At 46.3% G+C, this 20,762-nt stretch overlaps 1 protein-coding gene across 3 annotated transcripts in view; it reads left to right on the top strand.

The window, feature by feature from the left end:
• Window positions 1-20,762, top strand: part of Ccdc149 (coiled-coil domain containing 149) — a 92,255-nt gene that overhangs the window by 13,880 nt on the left and 57,613 nt on the right. For all 3 annotated transcript variants that reach the window (XM_037209031.1, XM_037209030.1, XM_028865903.2), the window contains exons 2-3: window positions 17,058-17,219; window positions 20,135-20,173. In XM_037209031.1, the coding sequence (XP_037064926.1) occupies window positions 17,058-17,219; window positions 20,135-20,173 (201 nt within the window). The remainder of the gene's footprint in view (window positions 1-17,057; window positions 17,220-20,134; window positions 20,174-20,762) is intronic.

Genomic DNA, 20,762 nt, shown 5'->3' with positions numbered 1-20,762 from the left:
GAACCCCCTGACTTCCAGCTTTGCACCCCCTTCATTGTCCCTGAGCATCATCTCATCTCAGGCCCACACTGTTCTGCCCCTCTCCACCCAAACCCCACCTGGTCTTGAGAACATCTGTCGACTGCTCTGATTTCCAGCTTCGATGAATAAAGTCAAGTTTAGTGCGTAGGAAAAAGACACAGCATGTGCTCACAGAAAACTAACAGTAACCTCTTCCGGGATTGTGTTAGACATGCTATCACCCTTCCTGCACCCAGTATCTGCCACCTTTCTGTCCCAGCCATGACTGCCAGCTCAAGTGCCAGAATTAGCAGTCTGAGCATAACTTTTCCTAGCTCGAAGAGCCTCCACGGCAACTACTGGCTCTCACTTGGGCCCAGACTTTGCTGTCAGTTAAGACATTTTTACTTTCATCCAGATCAAATGGACCAACTCTATATTGTGTTTCTCTTTCCATACGTCTAGCACTCCTGGCAAGCAGAACCACTTCCGGTTCTATATGAAGACTGGTTCCGCACACCCAACCTTTCCATAGGCTCTGCCTTCTGCCCAGAACTCTTGCACACCTCCTTTCCCTTACTTGCATTTCAAGGCTCAGCCATCAGTGCCTTGGGCCACCGCTAAAGTTGTCTTCCTGCCTGACATCTCACAGCATCTGTATAGCCAAACTCACTCTGGTCAAATATCCCTGTGGCGGCCTGGGCTGGGATTGTTCTTGCCTTGTCTTCAGTCTGGAGTTGCTGTAGGCAAGACAAGCCTGATTCATCATTGAATCTCCACTGGGCCTCCCGAGGTGCACTCCCCCCCACCCCCTCCCCCAGCAGTGAACAAGTTCAGAAGAGATGACAATCTCAATGGTTTGTCGTTAACATTTGAATTGAAAGACTACTGAATCAAACTAAGGGTATCATATATTTTTTTTTTATGAGAACAACATGATCATCTGTTTTTTTCCCCTCAAAGTCTCTTTCTATCAATTTTCTTGCCACAGAGCTTCTGACTTTCAAAGTACAGATCATGATCTCTCAGAGGTGGCAAGTCAAGGCACCTTTTGATAAGCTCCCAGGATTTATGAGTTTACTATAACTCACTTGCTTCCTCCCAATTTCTTTCCCCTCATTCTTTCCATGCTGGAATTTTCTGTATCAGAGATATTGCTAGGAAAAGGCAGGCAGAGGCTGTGGGTGGGAAATCATTTCGTTATAAAGAGCTATTTCTATAATGGGATCTGACCTGCCCGTGAGTGCTCACCAGGCTTTTCTTCTGCTCTTGCCTGGAATTAGCTTGCTCCAAAGATCATTTGCCACCTAGGCTTGACTCTTCTGCAATGAAGTTCCACAATTTCTTTTTAAAAAAAGATTTATTTTATTTTTTGTTTTCCATTTGAGTGCACGCGCGCGCGCGCGCGCGCACACACACACACACACACACAAGCCTGTGGAGGCTAGAAGAGGGTGTCAGATCCCCTCCCTGGAGCTGGAGTTGCAGATGGTTATGAGTCACCTGATATGAATGCTGGGGATTGAACTTGGATCCTCTAGAAGAACAGCAAGTGCTCCTAACTCCTGAGATGTCTCTTTAGCCCCAGTCACACAATGTCTTTGGTCACTGTGGTCATCTTCTCATAATGCAAAATGTTAATAAAATAATTCTTCACGCCTCAAGGTGTTAACTGTGTCCTAGGTACTTTGCCAAAAATCAGAGTGCACAATCCAAAAGGACATTCTCCCCACCACCACATTGATGGTTAGACTGGGCAGGTAGTGCTTTACAGAGAAAGAAATGGGGATTCCAAGTGTTTATGGAGTACCTAGAAGTTCAGAGCCCTTATTTGTGGCTACTCAGCAAGAACTGAGAGCAGGGAGCTTTATGTTCATTTCAAATCACATGTTTCCCATGAAACAAGGGGTTCAGGCTCCTTGTGTTCAGGCTCCTCTCTTCTTACTTTTAGACCTCTGGAAACTATCTTTCCTCATGTTGGCTCCCATCTCACTCAGCCAACATCCCAAACATTGAATTAAAAAGCAAGACTCTGGGGTTTGGCTCAAACCTGGGCTCCACATAGGCTAGCAACAGCAACAATGGGTTCAGAGCCCTGTAGTTATGACTGCATCCTAAAGGGGGCATCAGAACACCTTCTCTACTGGTGCAGGCTGGAAGCAGGTATACCAGATGACCTAATAATTCTCAGGGTTTACTTCCCTACCCTGGACTTGTCTCTCCCTGGCCATGTAGAGTGTCCTCAGGCAACAGAGAAGGCTTGGCCATGGTGGCCTAGATTTTTGAATCGGAAAGGACTTGGGAAGAAAAGTAACGGCTAAAGCTATTATATAGGCATGATAAATATCTTAGGTAATGATGGGTTTTGACTTTAATATTGAGTAATATAAATTCTCTGTAAGCTTCAAATTTACAAAAATATGGATGTGTTTAAGGAGAGAAAAATATCTATAATCTACCCAGGCCTAACTGCTATTAACATATAAGTGTGATCTCTCATTTTTCATGTTATTATTTCTACAAAATGAGCTTGTAGTACATGCTGTTTTATCTTTGTATCTATATAGAGACTAACATGCAGGGAATGAAAGCACACATTGTATGTGGAAAGATCTGTGAATTTTTTTTACATAAGTATGCATCCACATGGCCACGTGTTTACTGCTCTAGTTGGCAGTGTGAACCTGGGAGAGCAGGGCCTAAAAATGAGGCAGACTAAAGACTCATGCAACATCCAACTTCATTCAGAGCATCAGGCAATTTATACTCTGAGGGCTGAGAAGAGTCACCTGAGTAAAGCATACAGTCACAAAGACAAGCCACACTGGCAAAAACATGTTTTCCCATAAGGCATATGAATAACAACACCTGAAGTCAACTCACTCCCATCCACTCCACCTGGGAGGAGCATGAGAACACATTCCAAGAACAGTTCTGTGTTTTGAAGAAACTGAAGTCACAGGACTCTTGTCTTGTTTTCTTGGAGTTGTCTCACAAGCATTCAGAATGTTCACTGACTCCATTCTTGGACTATGTTCTGGCAGCCATACTTAGATAAAAATCCAGAATATTCCAAGCTCTCCAACAGATTCTGTATGCGCTTCTTACTCAACATATTTCTCTCTTCCACACCTCGCCGAGGTCACCATTATTCTGCTTTTTGTCACCATATGGTATTTTGATTTCTCGTTCTTTTTCCTACTGAGTGCTAACTATCAGATCATTCCATGTCGCTCACCCATCACTCATCATCTCCAGCACTCACAATGGTAGGACAGGATTCTATGGTATTGATAAAACCATACATTTGTTAGATGTTAGGCATATGTTTTAGAAGCATTGCATTGTTTCTCATTGTCAGAGAGGTCAGGCATTTGCCATCAGGAGCTCTGGAACAGGCTTCAGGGGCAGTGAGGTGCGATCTCTCTGTGTGATTTTTTAGGGGGTTGGGGAGAAGCAGGGCATTGGCTTCTGGCTTCCATGGATCATTCCTTAAGCACCCCTGGTTCTGTGGAACATTCTGGTGCCAGTCCTTGCCTGTGTGTGAAAGGGCATCTGATACCCTAGCACAGTGATTACATGTTGGTGTTGACAGGACACAGCAAAGTCTAGGATGCTTGCTCATCCCAATTTTTAACTTTTTCTTAGAAATTTCTAGAAGGAGCTGAAAAGATGGCTCAGGGGTTAAGAGTACTTGCTGCTTTTCCAGAGGATCTGGGCTCAATTTCCAATACATATATGGTGGCTCACAACCATCTCTAACTCTAGTTCAGGGGGATCCAGTGGCCTTTTCTGGCTTCCGTGAGTACCAGGCATACAAATCGTGCACAGACATACAAGTAGGCTAAACATTTTTTACACATAAAATAATTTTAAAATGAACAAATGGATAAAAGTTCTTTTAAAACATGAAATGCGTTTCTGAAAGAGAGGAGGTATCCATGGTGGTATATGCATCTCCTATGGACTGTCACTCATTCCTCATGGTTGTCATTCAAGATAGCTGCAGTTACCGTCTGCATATGACTGTCATCAATGTTGTCAACAACTGAGAGGTGAGTGAACAGAAGAGAATGTGTGCATTATTGCAGGAGCCGGGATTTGAACCCCCCAGGCTTTTTGATTCTGAAGCTTGTGTTTCCCACTCTGCCAGAGCCTCAGGAAACGTGTGAATAAATACACCAATGAAAGTGAGCAAGTGAGCCAGCCACCCCACTATGCTGAGTTCTTGAGTTTAGAAAGGATGCTTTTCATTTATTTTATTTTTCTTTATGTGTATGTTTGGGTGTCTCTCTGTGTATGTCTCTTGCGTTTGCAGAGGCCAGAAGAGGGTGTCAGATCCCCTGGAGCTGGAGTTGCAGATGGTTGAGCTGTCCAGTGTGGGTGCTGGGAACTAAACCCGAGTCTTCTGGAAGAGCAGGAAGCCCTTTTAACTGCTGGGCCATCTCTTCGCCTTTTGCATTATGATACCAGGAGGGGAATGATCTTGCATTCAAACCCTTTTAACACTCCACTAGAGGACTCACAGCTTTTGTGTCATGGACAGCCATTGTCAGCTGTCAGTGGTGACACAGAGTCTTAGCAGGAACTAGACTACACACGTTATGCTCCCACCCGGGGTGCCAGATCTCTTCAATGTCAGTCACCTGGGCATGCTGTCGCCCTGCGTAAGTGAGGAATACTGCCTTTGTCCCTTAAGGACAGGTTAGCAGTGGTGTGGTGGTTCGCAGGCTGTCCATTCGATGGGCCAGTGTGCTGCAAGGAAGAGGAGGAGATGAAGAGGAGTTCCACTCCCTTTAAGAATTGTCCAGGAAATTCTAGAGAACAGCTCTGCTTCCATCTCGTTAATCTGCTACTTTGCACATTTATGGGCCAATCACAGTATCTACTTCATAGGGCTTCATTGTGAGGGCCACATGAGTGCCGGTGAGTACAGCTCCCAGAGCCCTGTCTGCTAGGGCTGTAACAGTTTGAAACAATTTAGTCTTAGTACCTTGCCACAATGCGGACATCGACCAGTACCGATAACTAGTCACTGTTGGCCTTGCAAAGGTGGCTCAGCTGTGAAGAGCACTTGCTGCTCTTCCTGAGGACTGGGGGTCTGTTCTCAGCACCCATACTGGTGCCTCACAAACAGCCTGTAACCCCAGCTTTAGAGGACCCACCCTCTTCTGGTCCCTGAGAGCGCCTGCATACACATAGGCAGACACATACATATAAAGACAAATAAAAATGAAATACGTCCTTTGGAATAGAAAGAGGAGGACAACGGCAAGACAGGAGGAGGGAAGGAGAAGACCGCCTCTTAGTGAATGGGCAGATGTGAGAGTACCAGACTGAACAGCCACTTCTTTCATGGTCTCTCTAACCTCTCACAGCTGTATGAAGCTGCTGCAATCATGGTCCCCATTTTATAGATGGAAGGCCTTAGGATCAGCAAGAGACAGACCTTGCATATGACCCCCAAGCCCAGGGCCTTGCTTGTTACATTTACCACTGCTGCGTCCACCGGGGTCTCCCCACCTCTGCATTTAATCTCCTTTAGACATAAATGGTCAGGCTGGCCATTGAATCAGCAGTCCATTTGATATTTCTATGTGTGCTGATCCTGAGGACATTGAATTCCTTTACTGATAGAGAAATATGTAAACGTTGTTGTTACCTGCCTCGGTGCCATCTGAGTGTGTCGTCAGGAATGCTTTTGTTAAGCGTCAGGCCTCCAGACTATCCTTGCAGGTAAAAACAGCACACCTTATTGACATTTACATGCTATTTTGATTAATGGCAGTGGCCGAAGAGGTGGGGACAAACAGACTGTGGAGGGAAACAAAACTGTGCCCGCAGTTGGTTTGAGTTCCACTGGTGATCTGTATCCAGTGAAGATTTTTCATCTCTGAAAAGTCATAGTCTCAGGCCACCGACGGGGACCCAAGTGCATGGTTGATGGGCAGAGAAATAGATCTGGGTGGTGAAGAACCCTCCTTAACAAGTCTTTACACTTCAGCTTGCTCTCAGAAAACTCCAGTGGTTCGAACCCCCCTCCCGGCATCCCGGAATGAGTCTCCACCTGAATTTTTGCTGTGGGCTGGTTCTGAACTGACAGCTCTTGTTGAGGAAAATTTCTCCCTAATCAGTCATGCCTGGAGATGGTGGAAAGAAAATAAGTACGGGCGAGGATGAAGCGGGAGAGCAAATTAGCAATGCTCTGGAAGAGATGAGCGGGGAGCAGAGTGAGGGAGCAAACAGCTCCCCGCCTCAGGCTGCGGCTGGGGACACCTTCATCCTGCAGGCGGAAATTCAGGGCCCAAGTGGCCCTTTAGGGATGTCTATGAGGTTCTCATCCAGAGAAAACGACTGTAATGATCACGATTGGTTGGAATCCTGGCAGATGGTGGAAAGAGCTCTACTTACTTGGGTAATTAAAGCGGTAAGGATTTGCATGGTTGATTTGAAGGATCTCGAGGCTGCGGATGCCCGTGTGTGGGGCGGACTGGGATGGAGCACCTCCTTGCTTTAGAGGATATGCACCTGGCGCCAATATGAGCGGATGGAGGCAGAGGCTGTTCCCACGCAGGCTCTGTCTCCAGCTCTCTGGTCCACTTGTGGGACTGCTCAGCCCAGCAGGAGATGCAGAAAGGTGAAGCCTGCTGTCAGACCCAAGGAGAGAGACTGGGCTTTCTTTTGGCGGTCCAGACACAATTCTCTTGATTACTGTGATGATAGAATATGTATCATTGGGAGTCGTGGATGTGGCTCAGGTGCTGAAGTACCCTTTGCCTGTTTAGCACATGGAAGTCGGCAGCTGGATCTCCAGCACTATCAAAAGAAAATGGTTGGTGGTGTTAGAGTTTCAATTTAGGTGAACTGTTATATAGAATCCTTGCCACCCTCCTGTGAGTGAGGTAGAGTAGTGTGGCCCAAGAGCCGCGGGCCAGGCCTGCATTCAAACCCCACTTTTGCTTTGGACAAACTGTAATGATTTGCTGGTGTTTTGGGTTCCTTAAGAGCAAACCCCTTGCAGACCTCCCCCGCTCCCTCTGTAAAGGGGATAGTAACCCAATCTCCTTTGGGATGGAGATGTTGATCAATGCTGGATGCAAAGAACTGTGTCATATGTGGGTACCAGGCTCCAGAGTGATGATGACCATATGTATTATGTGTAGGAGGGAAAAACCTCCAAGTACTGGGTTGGAGAGCAGCTCCTTGTGTTTCCCGGGTGGGTGATGGCCATGAAATCCACACGGTGTTTCCCAAACCCCAAATCCAACTTGGCAGCCACAGATGATGCCTTGATGTTGGTTCCTCCTGGGTTCTCTTTGTCAGCAGCTGCTTGGGGGGCAGAGTGAGTCCTGAAGAGGCTGTGTTTCAGCTTTCGGAGGAAGTGGGAGCTTCCTCTCAAGGTAGAGAATAGCCTTGGGTCCCCTTTGGCTTGCCCTGTTGGGAGAAGGCCTAAGAAATTAGGAGCTGATATTTTTCAAAGGGGGTACTTTAGTCCTGCCAGTGGAAGTATAGGGCCTTCATTAAAAATGTCTGTATTTGTTTGTTTGTTTGTTTGTTTGTTTATTCATTTGCTAGGCAGATACTCTACCGCTGAGCTACAACCCAGACCTCCCACCCTGTCTGGAAAAGTACAGTCTTTCTCTGTGACTCCAGTTGGCCTCTTACTCAAAATCCTATTCTGCTCAGCTTTCTGAGTGCTCTAACTACAGGCATGCACCGATATCCCTGGCCTAGGGGCTTTTTTATTATTTCTTTCCCATTCCAGGGGAAGCTGAGCCACTGTCGGTTCCCAGCTTTTGAAGTCAGCCTGACTAACACGTGCCAAGGGTTCTGCCACTCAACCCTGAAGAGCTGAACTGAATCTTTCTCCCCGTGTGGAGATGGCCAGAAAATTCCCTCTTCTAGTCTGTGTGTGACTGTTGCATAATATAGTATGAAAATGGATCCATGAGGGTCTGTGCACAGGCTGTCCTTGAATCCAGTGTGCCCGAGGAGCCCACTCCCTCAGCAACCTGGATGGGACTGGGAGAGCCTCCGCAGCTGCCTGCGTGATGGTAGTGCCGCCTCCTGAACATTTGATCTCCCTAACCAACTGGAGTCACACACTCCACTGGCAGGCAGCGTCTTGGCTCCAGGCAAGGTCGGATTATCCTCACACTGGTGACAGCAGCATCACTCTGGGGAGGCAGTGAGTTTGACAAAAATGTGCTGTCTTCAGCAAAGGAAGAGGGATGCCCTGGCTCACTGCGGCCAGCAGAAGGATAGGCAGTCTCCTTCCCTGGCATTCTTCCTCATCTCTTACAGGCCCGAAGGAAGGAGGAGGAGGAGGGGGCGGGAGTGGAGGTGAGATGGTGGGAGGGAAGGGAAGCGGTAAGGAGAGAAGGATTGAGACAGATCTGCAGGCACACCTCGTTATTCACCACTTCAGTTAACCAAGACTGTCAGGGAATTTCACATACCTCCCAGCTATTGCGGTTCACGTTATAAACTTTTCCAATTACCTGAAATCTCACTTAACTTAAATTCCAGCACATGTCCCGGGGGCTTTCAGATCATCAAAGTTTGCCTGTTGAAAGTATCTCTGGGAGGGGTGGGGGGATGTGATGGTGAGTCTGAAGAAGATGGATCATAAAAATAGTCGTCTTCCAGGATGGCATTAGAATCCTTAAGCCACCGGTTTAGGATGGCTAGGTCATTAGCTGGAAGTTAGAGAGGCGAACATCAACATAGCAAAGGGCCCACGTGCTGGGAGGTGCGCCCGTGGAGGATGGGCGTAGGTGGGCAGGACGGGCTTGGACCTAAGGCTTGAGGGAGGCGCAGGGGAGGCTGGGATTCTACAGGCAGAGACTTCAGTAACAGGCAGGGTAGTGTGGCTGCCCCGCATGGTGTTTTACTCTGGATGTCCAGCTCATGTCTTTAAGAAGTTAAGGACGTGTATGTGTCTCTCTAAGGGACAGTCCTGGGTGCCCATTTGGCAAATGTGCAGGGCTTAGAAGGACAGACAGAAGGACAGACGTGGGGAAGGGACTGTGTTAAGGGCCAAAAGGTCAAAACGCTAATCCCGTTGTGATGACTGTAAGGAATTCGCCCACATTCTCTCCATGGATACACTGTTGCTTGTAGAACTGGGACATGAAAATCTTCACGAGTACGTAGCCTCTTGACCTTGCAGTGTGAAACTGTCATCTACAAAGTTCACCTTCCAGAATAGAACAATCGTGTTACAAAACATTCTTATAAAATAATTCCCCAAAATCCCTTGTTTGTGATTTGTGTTGGGCAGCATTTGTAGCCATGTTTGGGCCATGGGTTGGACACAGATGTTAGAGATTTTGGCAGAATATCAAATCGATGACTGTCTCAGTAAAATATGTAAATTAACACTAAATGTATACATCTGCATATCAATGTATGTGTACATTCACTTACTGGGGACGGAAGTTACATTTCCATTCGTTAGTATGTTCTGGGCTCTCACTGTAGGCTAGAGCCTGTGCTTGTCTTTGGGGATTCGATACTGTATGGGAAAGGCCTGGTAGCAGAGGCCAGGGGCCTAGATTAGGCAGCTGGGCAGGCACTGTGTTGCAGCATGTGCATGCGTGGTGTGCGCATGCTTGCACACACCCCATCCGTTCCCACTTCATCTCTCATCGAGGTGCAGTCAGAGTTCGGTGCAGCCACCAGGAGGCCACTCTTCCTCCACGGGGAGGTTAAGAGGCTTTCGGGACAGGACACTTTCCCCAGCACTGGATAAACGAGAGAGAGAGAGAGAGAGAGAGAGAGAGAGAGAGAGAGAGAGAGAGAGAGAGAGAGAAATGGCAGGAGGCTTTAGCAAGTCAAGCAGGTGAAAGAGCAGCTGCAGTCACGTGAGAGGCAGGCTATAGCCAAATACTGAGGAGCTTTAACATTCAGAGTTTTGTTTTGTTTTATATTTTAGTGTTTCTTCTTCTTTTTCTTTTTTCTTCCTTTTCTTTTTTTTTTCTTTCTTTTTTTGGAATGGTAGGCGGGCCATCAAGATGGCTTTGTGGGTAAGGTTGCTTGCTGTAAAGACTGATGATCTAGCGTGATCCCTGGGTCCTACATGGTAGAAGGAGGCAGCCGAACATTGTCCCCTGATCTGTGCCCAATCTCTCTTTCTCTAAATAGATGAAATGAGTGAATGATTAATGAAAAAAAAAAAAAAAGAGTGGCAGGGCCTGATTTAGGCTTTTCAAAGGATGTGGACTGGGCAGGTAGGGAATGCAGAAGAGGCTGTGGTAAGAGTCTGCCCAGACATCACAGGGCAGAGCCACACAGAAGTTTCAGAAGAAAGAGGTGGCTTTCTGGAGCTGGAGAAGGTGTGTTGATTGTTGAGTGCTGTTTACGCAGTGTTTCTTGTTGGGTAGGAAGGAGGGGTGACTGAAGGGAGATGGGGCAGTGGGAAAAGAGGGCACTAACAGCAGAATGGAAAGGAGAGGGTGACCTGGTGTGGTCAGCTTCCCGTAACTGTGGTAAATACTTATCAAGAGAGAGATAAACAAGAGAGTAAATATCTTCTCAAGAGAGAAGGGTCTTGGCATTTTAAAGACTGCATCCATGGCCAGTTGCCCGCATTGCTTTTCAGCTTTAGGATGATGATGGTGGGGAGTAGGTTAAACAAAGCTGCTCACCTCATGGCCAGGACTCGAGAGAAGAGCATCTTGCCCTACACCGTCGATTCAACTGTATGTTCCATGACCCAAGACCTCCCACGAAGCCCTGCCTCTAAAAGGATCCACAGCCTTCTAATATTGCTAAGCCAGAAAGGAAACACATGGGTCCTTGGGGGGACATTTAACATCCAAACTACAGCTCTAGGGGACAAAGTACCTCCAAGCAGAGTGAGTTTTCAGGTAACAAATTTGGGGACTATCCTGGCTCTTGACCCTCAGCTCTGTGTGCTATCCTCTGTCTGTGGGGCTTTCTTGGGGTAGCAGGCATGCTTGTGCAGGGTGGAGGAAAACCAGCTGGATTCCTTCACTAAAAATCATAAGGACCAAGAGTCACTCTTTGGTGGAAAGGGTCACTTGGCAGACATCCTCCCCTGACACCGAGCTACCTCCTCTCTCGGCCGCAGTTAGCCAGTCGTAAAGCTGTCCAAATCCTAATGTAGTATGTCAGATAGTCGTTTAATTATTATGGTCTTCCTTGTAGCAATTATGATTTGCTTTATTGCAGATAACAGGAAATGGGTAGATAAAAGCCACTCAATAGCCCAAACTGTGGGATTGGGTTCTTAAGGTGACGAGTACGACTACCTTCACTTGTGGGCGTGAATTAACATCACACATGAGTTACGAGTTCAGCTTCAAAAAAGTAATTGAAATGCAATTCAAAAGAAATCTATTTTTGAGTGGATAATAAAAATATTTCACGATATCTAGTATACATGCCAGAAACGGGGCATATTTTACGGAGTTCATTCCATTCGCTTTTCCTGGATTGCCTGGTCTACTTGGTGGATGGCATTTTCCTCTCTCCAGCTGGTAGGTGTGTGCCCACCTGCAGCTGGAGCAGTCCCAACAGCCCACAACTGTCATCGGGTGACACATGTTTCTGCACCTGATCAATAGCAGCTCAGAGGTCAATGAAAATAAAAGGGATGGCTGGCAAATAGCCATCATTCATTTTTCAGCCTTTAATCATGAGCCATGAGAAAGTTCCAGAACCTTAGCAATGTTCAGAAATGGTCAGTAAAATGGATCTTCCCTGAGTTGGCCATTTTCTCAATTCCCAGTATTCATGTCTCTTTCTCAGAGCTCCTTTATTGGGAGACTATTGTCATTGGCCAGTCTGTCTACCACAGGACTGTGGACAAGAGCCTGCAGACAGAAAAGATTCAAACACTTGGAGCTCAGCTCACCCTTTTGGCAATTTCTGACCCAAACTCTCCTGTAATGATACCTGGTGGTGGATGCCCTGGGCCTTGCCCTCAGTGTCTACAGTTCCCTTCATACCTCCCCTCCCCCTAATCTAAGTCTCTTCTCACTAGCCAAGTCTACAAGTGCCAATATTCTTCTAGTACATTCCTATGTTAGAGTGTCTATCTCTGTGACCACCAGAGTATCCGAATTTCTGAGTACAGGTAACAGTGCAGCCCTACCACCTCTTCTTACCTTTGCAATCGTTAGATGATTGACTTCTTTGGGCTCAGAATCTTCCATTCCAAAAAAGGGGTTAATCTTACTGCCTGTTACAGAGGCCAACCACGGGGAACAAATACAGCACTCAGCATAGAATGGAAAATGGTGAGCTTGCCATAGTGGTGGCTACTGTTACTATTACAATAAAAAAAAAGTCCTTATTGCTTCTAGGAATACTGGACACACGGCAAATATTCAACAACCAATGTCTTTGCTCCTTCTCCTTTCTTGAAAATAAATTGAGTGTCTACTGTTTTGAAATAGGAAAGAGGCTGAAAAATCCACCGTTCCTATTCCATCTGTGAACTTGGCCAACAGAGTTATTACTTGAATAGAGAGCAATAGCAAAGGAATAAGGAGAATAAAGGTGAATCCTCTGGCCCCACCCAAGGGGCTAGAGTGGAGCATTTTCCTGGGTTTGTCCTGCTCACAGCCTTTGTAGTGTGGTGGGGGCAGTCACGTGACTCAATGACCCACCAATATGATCCCTATATCAGGTTCTGTGGCTGAGGCCAATTCCTCGTGTGTCTGGTTGTCTGGGGAACACCCTGTCTAACCATGTTGTATTAGACAAGGCGAAGACAGACCACATTAAGAAATAGCCGAGCCAGAGTGTTCTCCGGAGGCCTGCTGGGCAGATCACACTGCAGAGTGCAACGATGTTGGTGTCCTGAGCCCCATTGTCTTTTCCTCCCACTGTGGGCTGCATGGCAAATTGTGCCCATGCTGTGCAGGCCAATATGATTTACCCCCTCAGATGACAGGATAGCATTTTTCCCCATGAAAAGATTCTGAATGATCTTCCTCTAGTTAGAGACCCCAGGTTCCTCATTCTTGGGAGAAGAGAGTCTGAATTGCTCAGCCAAATCTGCACCCTTAGACCTCATCTGCCTCTCTACCTTCACCCTAAACAGCCCCCTAGCCAATTTCACCCCTTCCACTCATGATACAACTCCAGTGTCTTTAGCATGCCTACACCTTTGCTTCCCTACTAGAGCTCTGTTTGTTTCCTGTTGCCTGTCACAGTAACCTCTGACCCTGTAGAAACCCCTGAGCCCCTCTCCCTGACCTGCAGGACCTGCATCATCCCTCCTCCAGTGAACACCTTCACTCCTAAGATTTCCCCACTTGCCTCACCCCAAGCCATCTGAGTGGAAGTCATTGTGATTACAGTTAATGCGTTAGATGTTTCACAAATGCTAACTTTTAAAATGCCAACCCTGGGAATGTGCTGTCTCCATCTTTATTTGAAAAGCAGGGAGGCTGGGGTGCAGAGTGGTTAACTGGCTGATCACAGAGCTAGGAAGTAGTAATGCTAAGACTGGAGCTCAGACATGCTGGCTTCTTCTGCCGAGACTTCTACCATGACTGTATCCTGTGTGGTCCCTTGGTGGGAAGTTTTTTTATCTCCTTTAGTATTATCCAGGGTACAGTAGTGAGTAACTAGTAGTTAATAATATATTCTCACATCATCATCATTATATGCCCGCTGTTATCGTAACAAAACCTTCAGGCATTATTCTGAATTCATGGTCTGTCTTTCTTTTTTTCCCCTTACTTGTCAAGAACTTGAAGTCATTTGCTCTCCAGAAAGAGCCTTGAACTTGGAGTGAGACAAATATCCAGTTTGACTAGCTCTGACTAGCCAGCTTTGGATAAGTCACTACTGTCACAGAGGAGATGCTAAAAGTAACCACTCTTTAAGACCAAGCACAGCTCTAGACCAAGTCATAGCACAGAAAGGACAGGAAAATCAGACAAGGCCACTGGCTTATCTTCTCTGTTGCTGTGATGAAATACTCTCACAAAGGCAGCTTAGGGAAGAAAGTGTCAATTCTAGATTGCAGTTCAAGGCATAGTCCATCATGCTGGGGAAATCAAGGCCGGAGGAACTTCTGCAGTCTGAAAAAGAGGACAAGAATGCGTCTCTGCTTCTGTGCAGCCTCTCCTGTCCACTGAAACACTCCAGGGTCCCCTGGGTCTTCCCATACCAAGTAAACCTTTGCATCTTAGAAGCGCTGACATTTCGTTCCTGGATCTTCGATGTTGCCTGTGGATGCAGGTGGCTGTCTAAGAAGACAAATCTTCACTCTGTTAGCTCTGCACTCAGATCCACTTTGGGCTGTTTTGTAAGTGAGGCTTCAGCCTAAGGTTTTTCCTGCTGATAAAAACAGATAGTGTTGGGCTAAAGTTTTTGACGACCAGTTCTCTAGACTACAGCCAGCAGAAGAAAGTACGGCTGAGTGATCACTTTCTAGGACCAACCTTTTCTCAGTGTGGCTTCATTTTCTGTACAGACCGCCTCTGCTTTCTTTGAATATATATGTGTGTATGTATGGGTATGTGTATGATGCATATGTATACTATATATATGCTTTTTGTAATAAAAATCCCATCTACCCCAACTCCTCTGTCAGCCCCAGACCCCCTTCCCCCAACATGTCCCCTTCTCATGTTCATGCCTTCATGTCCTCTTTTTTCTCGTTGGTATACCACTGTGTCCAGTTAGTGCTGCCTTGTGGAGTGTTTTTGGATCTGTTGGGCTAGCTCCCATGTGGCTAGCCTTAGCTGTGCTGAGCTCATGAGTGCCAGGCCAGCCTTCCTGGCACTCCTGCTCCTCCCCATCATCCCGCTCTTTCTGCCCTCTCTGCAGACGTTTCTGACGTTTCCTGAGCCTTGCTTCAGGATGAAACTTTAACTGTCATGCGCTTGGGGTGAACCTGCAGAACTCAGTGTCTCAAACTCTGGACCACCCTGGCTTATCAAGGCCTCTGTGTCTGGCTTCTACCAGGTTCCACAGAGCCGGAAGCTGGAGTTTTTCTACTGCCTCTCACAGCTTCCAACTTGGACTGTGCCTTGGGAGAGAGATGCTTTTCCTCTTGGATCACTCAAGGTCAGGGAACCTAAATTTCGGCTTTCTCAGTACGTGGTAGCCTTTGCCGTCCCCTTCATGAGATAGGTGTGCTAGGCAAGCTTAACTGTTGAAATGTCTTGATACGATTGAGATTCTCTTCCCTGAAGTCAAAGACACTGGACATCTTTGGGGCCTCGGGTATGAATCCCGTAAATGGAGTCTTGGTACCACTGACACCCAAAGCCCCAGCAACTGGGGCAGCTGACTGGGGAAAGACGAGGACAAGGGCGGATGGGTTAAGTGATAGAATGATGCTTTCCCCTGTGAAACCTCAATGCCTCCCTCAGGACACCGCCGTTCAGGGTTTCAAGCCACTCACCTCTGATGTTTACTTGTTGGGGACTTGACTCTTGAGAAATCACTGTGGCAACAGGACCACCTTGCGTCACGCAGACAATGTCAGAGTCTCAGAACCTAGCGCATTTTAAGGCAGGATTCCAACCTCATTACTGTGGGGAATAAAATTCCACCAAGGTGAAGTGTCCTTTCTCAGAACTCAAATCTGCCTCAGAACGCCTTTTCTTTCCCCTTTGTTTTTGAAACTAAGCAATTACTTTTTTTTTTTTAAAGGGGAAAAAAACGTGCTAATGCGCAAGACTCTCTTTTTTCCCCCTTTCATTTATTTGAAATTGAACTTAACAAAGTCGGTTCTGAGCAAGCACTATATATGAGTAATGCTTTTTGTCCGTAAAGAGCATTGGCTCAAATGGTAGGGGAGTGCCAGTTCTTGCTCTGCTTTGTGCGAGCGCCCACAATGACAAAGCGCTCGTGTCAGGGTGTATAATGAAACTATAAATTGTTTTCATGAATGCTCTGAATTTGGTCTTTTATGGGGAAAATTCAAAAGGTATTTAGTGCCACATTTCACATATGTGAATAACGCCAGGCAGTGTAATATATCCAGTCAAAGTAGAAGCTTCTCCAGGCTCACACGGGCCGCTGTGGTGGGACTGTTGGCTCAGCTTCCTTCCTGGTGCAGGGCAGGAGGGAGACGCAGAGATACAAAATGCTGTTGCTTGAAGGCAGGAGTCCCGGTCAGTGGCCTGGCGGTTGGGGGAATTCAGAGTGTGGCAAAAATACCTACTCTCTGGTGATGGATGGGTGCCTGTGTTTGATCCTAGAAGAGGGTCTACCCATCAGAGCCGAGTTAGTGAACCAATTCTCCAGGGGGAAAACAGCTGCTTGGTTTCATGGGTGGGAATGATCAAGGTTCAAAGAAATAGTTCTCACAATATTTGGGGTTATTTTTATGATCAACAGCATATGGACTTATCCTCAAAAATTTAGAAAAAAACAGAAAAGCATAAGGAAAAAATTTAAAACTTGAGGAAAATAAATTACTAGCAAGAGATGATTCCTATCAATATTTTTAAATTTTTCATTACATATCTTTATGTGTATCACTTTGTGAAATTTTAATAAAATTGTATGTAATATTATATGGATACACACACACACACACACACACACACACACACACACACACACACACGCCATATTGGATAAATCTGGGATCTAGACATCTATTTATCCTTATATGTAATTTTAAAAATAGTCCTACTTTATTATTATTATGTGCCATACCACATGTGTAGAGGTCAGAGGATGAAGATGAGAATTGGTTCTCTCCTTGCATTCTGGGCTCAGGTGATCAGATTTAGGCCATCAGCATTTGATCAGCATAATACCTATTTTGACCCCCTAAACCATCTTGCTGGCTTATAGTTCTACCTTTTAACTTATTTGCAATAAATTATTATATCTGCCCCAGTGTGTGAATGTTCACAGACAGCTAAGGCTTGGCTCTGTCTTGAGAGAACCACGTATCAGGCAATGTGGCAGCCTTTCTGTCCACGTGCTATTGGTTAGTGTCTAAAAGTGTGGGATTCCTAACCACAGAGAAGGAGGGAATGCGGAGCACAGTGCACTGGGGTTGTAGAAGCCCACCTGCTGTTTCTGACCAGTGCTCATTTGTTCTACAGTACCTGGTATGTAAACGGAAGCTGGAGAGCAAGAAGGAGGCCCTGCTGATCCTCTCCAAGGAGCTGGACACCTGCCAGCAGGAGAGGGACCAGTACAAACTCATGGCCAATCAGCTGCGAGAACGACACCAGTCGCTGAAGAAGAAGTACCGAGAGCTGATTGTAAGTCTGACACTGGAGAGGCAGCTGGTCCCCTCTCTAAAGATGGGAAAAAGGGATGTGACGATGTGCTCTCTTCAAAAGTGACCCCTTCCCAACAGTTCACCAGGTATATGCCTGTAACCCTAGTCTGGGATGTGGAGGCAGGGGGATCAGGAATTGAAGGCCTTCCTTGGCTACATAGTGGGTTAGAGGCTTGATAACCTGTCACAAGCAAGCAAACGAAAAACCCAAATCAAACCAAACCAAAGTTTATAAGTAGAAATGTGCACACCACGTATTTCCTCTATAATCTGCTCCACATGTATGTACTTCCAGGCTGCTGGATCTAACACATGTGAAGATGCTCATGTCCACATGTGTTTACTGTGGCTGTTTCCCTATTAGTCTGTTGATGTGAACTTTCCTTGAGATTTTAAAGAGTGTTAATATCTTAAATCTGTGCTAATACAGAGAGGCTGCCAGCTGCATATGGCTGTCTAACTTAACTAAATTAATTGGCATTAAAGAAAATGAGAAACTCAGTTCCCCATGGCCCTGTCACATTCCATGGGCTCAAAACCCACAAGTGGCTGATGGCTGCTGTATGATGAGGGTTGAGAGCTCCCATGGTGGCTGCTGTTCTTTTCTGCCTCGGCATGGAGTTCTGCTGGACGGCATGTGCCACCGCTGTCTAAAATATGCTCTCTTTATCCAGCACTTTGCAGTGAAGACTTCCTAGACCTTATACCCAGGCTGAAGTCACCTATGTTAGTCAGGGTTCTCCAGAGGAACAGAACTTACAGAATGAATACACATATACATACACATACTCACACACACACACATATTGAGAGAGAGAGAGAGAGAGAGAGAGAGAGAGAGAGAGAGAGAGAGATTGTGTGTGTGTGTGTGAGAGAGAGAGAGAGAGGGAGGGAGGAGGAGGAGGGGGAGGGAGGAGGAGGAGGAGGAGGTTCATTAGAGTGGCTTACAGGCTGTGGTCCAGCTAGTCCAACAATGGCTGTCTACCAAGGGAAGGTCCATGAATCCAGTAGTTGTTCAGTCCACACAGCTGGATGTCTCAGAATCCCAAAGAAGTAGGCTCCGATTCCAGTGAAGGAGTGGACTTGGCAGTGGGAGTGAGAACATGAGCAAACAGGCAAAGAGAGAGCAAGCTTCCTCCATCCAAGTACTTTATTTAGGCTGCCAACAGAAGGTGCGGTCCAGAGTAAAGGTGGATCTTCTTGCCTCAAAGATCTGCATAAGGAGTGGGCCTTCTCATGTCAAATAATTTTAAAAGAAAAAAAAAGTCCCTCCTATGTGTGCCTAGCCACTGGGCTTTAGTTACTTCCAGATGTAGTCAAGTTGACAACAAGAACAGCCATCACATCACCTCTGGAGCCTTGGCGTAGTCCTCATGGTAGGGACACATCCATTATAGTTATGACCCTCCCCTTGTTCTGGGTGATTTGGTTTTCTTTGGGGTTCTTATGGATTTTTTGAAGGATGTGAATTAGAAGTAGAGGAACAGTGCAGCTTCACGCCCCAGCTTCCTTCCTCTGTCGATGCGGTCCCTCTCCTCGGTCCACACACTGTTGCATGTGTCCCAGACTGGTCTAGAACTCATCATGTGGATCACACTGGCCTTCAACCTGTGGTCTTCGTGTGTTCACTACCCAAGTCCTGGGATCGCAGGTGTGCGCCCAGTGTCTACGAAGTGTAGGCTCTGTTGTTAACATTTCCTCATTTGCCTGGGATCGTTGAACTGTCCTGGAGTAGAAATAGAAATATTCTTCAAGTTCAGATAACTTGGGTAGATATGTGAGTGGTGTCTTTGTAAGAGAACTCACTTATCTGGCTATGGTGGCACATACCTGTAAGCCCAGCACTTGGCAGGCTGAAGTGGGAGAATGGGAAGTTTGGGGCCAACCTGGGCTACACAGAGAGATGCTGTCTTGTTAAAACTATAATAATAATAATAAAAGGGTGCTCATTTGGTGAGCATTTGTTCATTCTCTTGAGATAGTTATGTTCCCAAAGGCAAAAAATGGGAGAAGGACTCAACTTTTATAAGTCAAAATTCCCAGTAGAACTAAAAATTCCCAGGATTATTTATCTGAGCAAGTCAGATTTCCCTCCCTTGATTATTCTGCCCATAAGTAATATGCAGGTGTGTGTGCATATGTGCATATAATGTGTGTGTTTGTGTGTGTGCATATGTGTATTTATGAGTATAATTATATGTCCCTGTGTGTTCCTCTGCATGTGTGTTTACATGCATGTGTGTATGTGTGTGTAAATGTATGTATGTGTGTGCCTGTGTGTATGTGTGCATGTTTATGTGTATATGTTTGTGCATGTGTGTACATGTGCACATGTGTGTGCATATGCAACATGTTTATGTGTGTATGCCTGTGTATATATGTATGCATTTGTATGTGTGTACATGTGTATTTGTACATGTGTGTGCCTGTGTATGTGTGTATGAATGCTTGTATATGTACATATGAATGCATGTTTATGTGTGTATACATGTGTGTGCATGTGTGTGCACATGTGCATGTGTGTGCATGTGTTTATCTGTGTGCATGTCAGTCACTATTCTTTTTATTTGATTTCAAAGAACTTCAAACAAATGAAACACTATTTCAGTTTATGTTCTGCTCAAAAGTAATTTTGACCCATCTAGATTTCCCTTTTAGAAACATCATTTTGGAAAATACATGTTGGTCTTGATTGGAGCCGATTCTCTGGGGTCCCCTATCAAGTGGTAGTTATTTTTAAAGAGTTGCCGAGCTTGCCTCCTCACCTTACTAGCTGCATGGCTGATGGGGATTGGTCTGAATTTAGAGTCACAGTTTGGTCCAACTGAGGGTTGATTCTGTGGTGAGTCTGGGTTTATTCTTAGGAAGTGAAATTTTGTATTTGTTTCCTCGCAGGACGGAGACCCATCTCTTCCCCCTGAAAAGAGGAAGCAGGTAAGGTTTCTTCTCGGCAACTCACATCGGGGTGACTGTTACCTTGACACAGCTCTAAGAATTGGGAATCCCCAACTGTCTAGAGAAAACTTCCTGGAATCTTTTAAGATGTTGGGGGATGTGGCTGTAAGAGGGACCAGGAGAGGCAGAGGGACACTGAGCACAGAGGGGTACTGAGCAGAGAGGGATACTGAGCACAGAGGGGTACTGAGCACAGAGGGACACTGAACACAGAGGGGTACTGAGCACAGAGGGGTACTGAGCACCACCCAACAAGGTGTGGGAGACACCAGCTGACTGAACCCGGGGCCTCTGGGAAGCTTCCCTTGGGAAGCTGGGGCCTGGGTGCTCAGTGGAGGAGGCTGCTGCCCAGCTGTGAGCTCGTCCCCTTCAGACTTAAACATGTCTTCCATCAAAGCTCCCAAGCTGCCTTCTTAGTTTTCTCTGCAGGGCAGCCAATCCTCTCTAGTGGTCAGCCCCCTTTCTTACTTCCTCGTCTATCACGTGACTGTTCCCGAACATCCGGCTTTGCTCCATGTTGCTTCCAGTACAGGCCTGCGGCTGTCCTACCAATTGTAATTGTTTGGCC

Source organism: Peromyscus leucopus, chromosome 10 (assembly GCF_004664715.2).
Source record: "Peromyscus leucopus breed LL Stock chromosome 10, UCI_PerLeu_2.1, whole genome shotgun sequence".
NCBI classification, from domain to species: Eukaryota; Metazoa; Chordata; class Mammalia; order Rodentia; family Cricetidae; genus Peromyscus; species Peromyscus leucopus.
The sequence above is the reverse complement of the archived record's forward strand: the minus strand, read 5'-3'. Positions and strand labels throughout refer to the sequence as shown.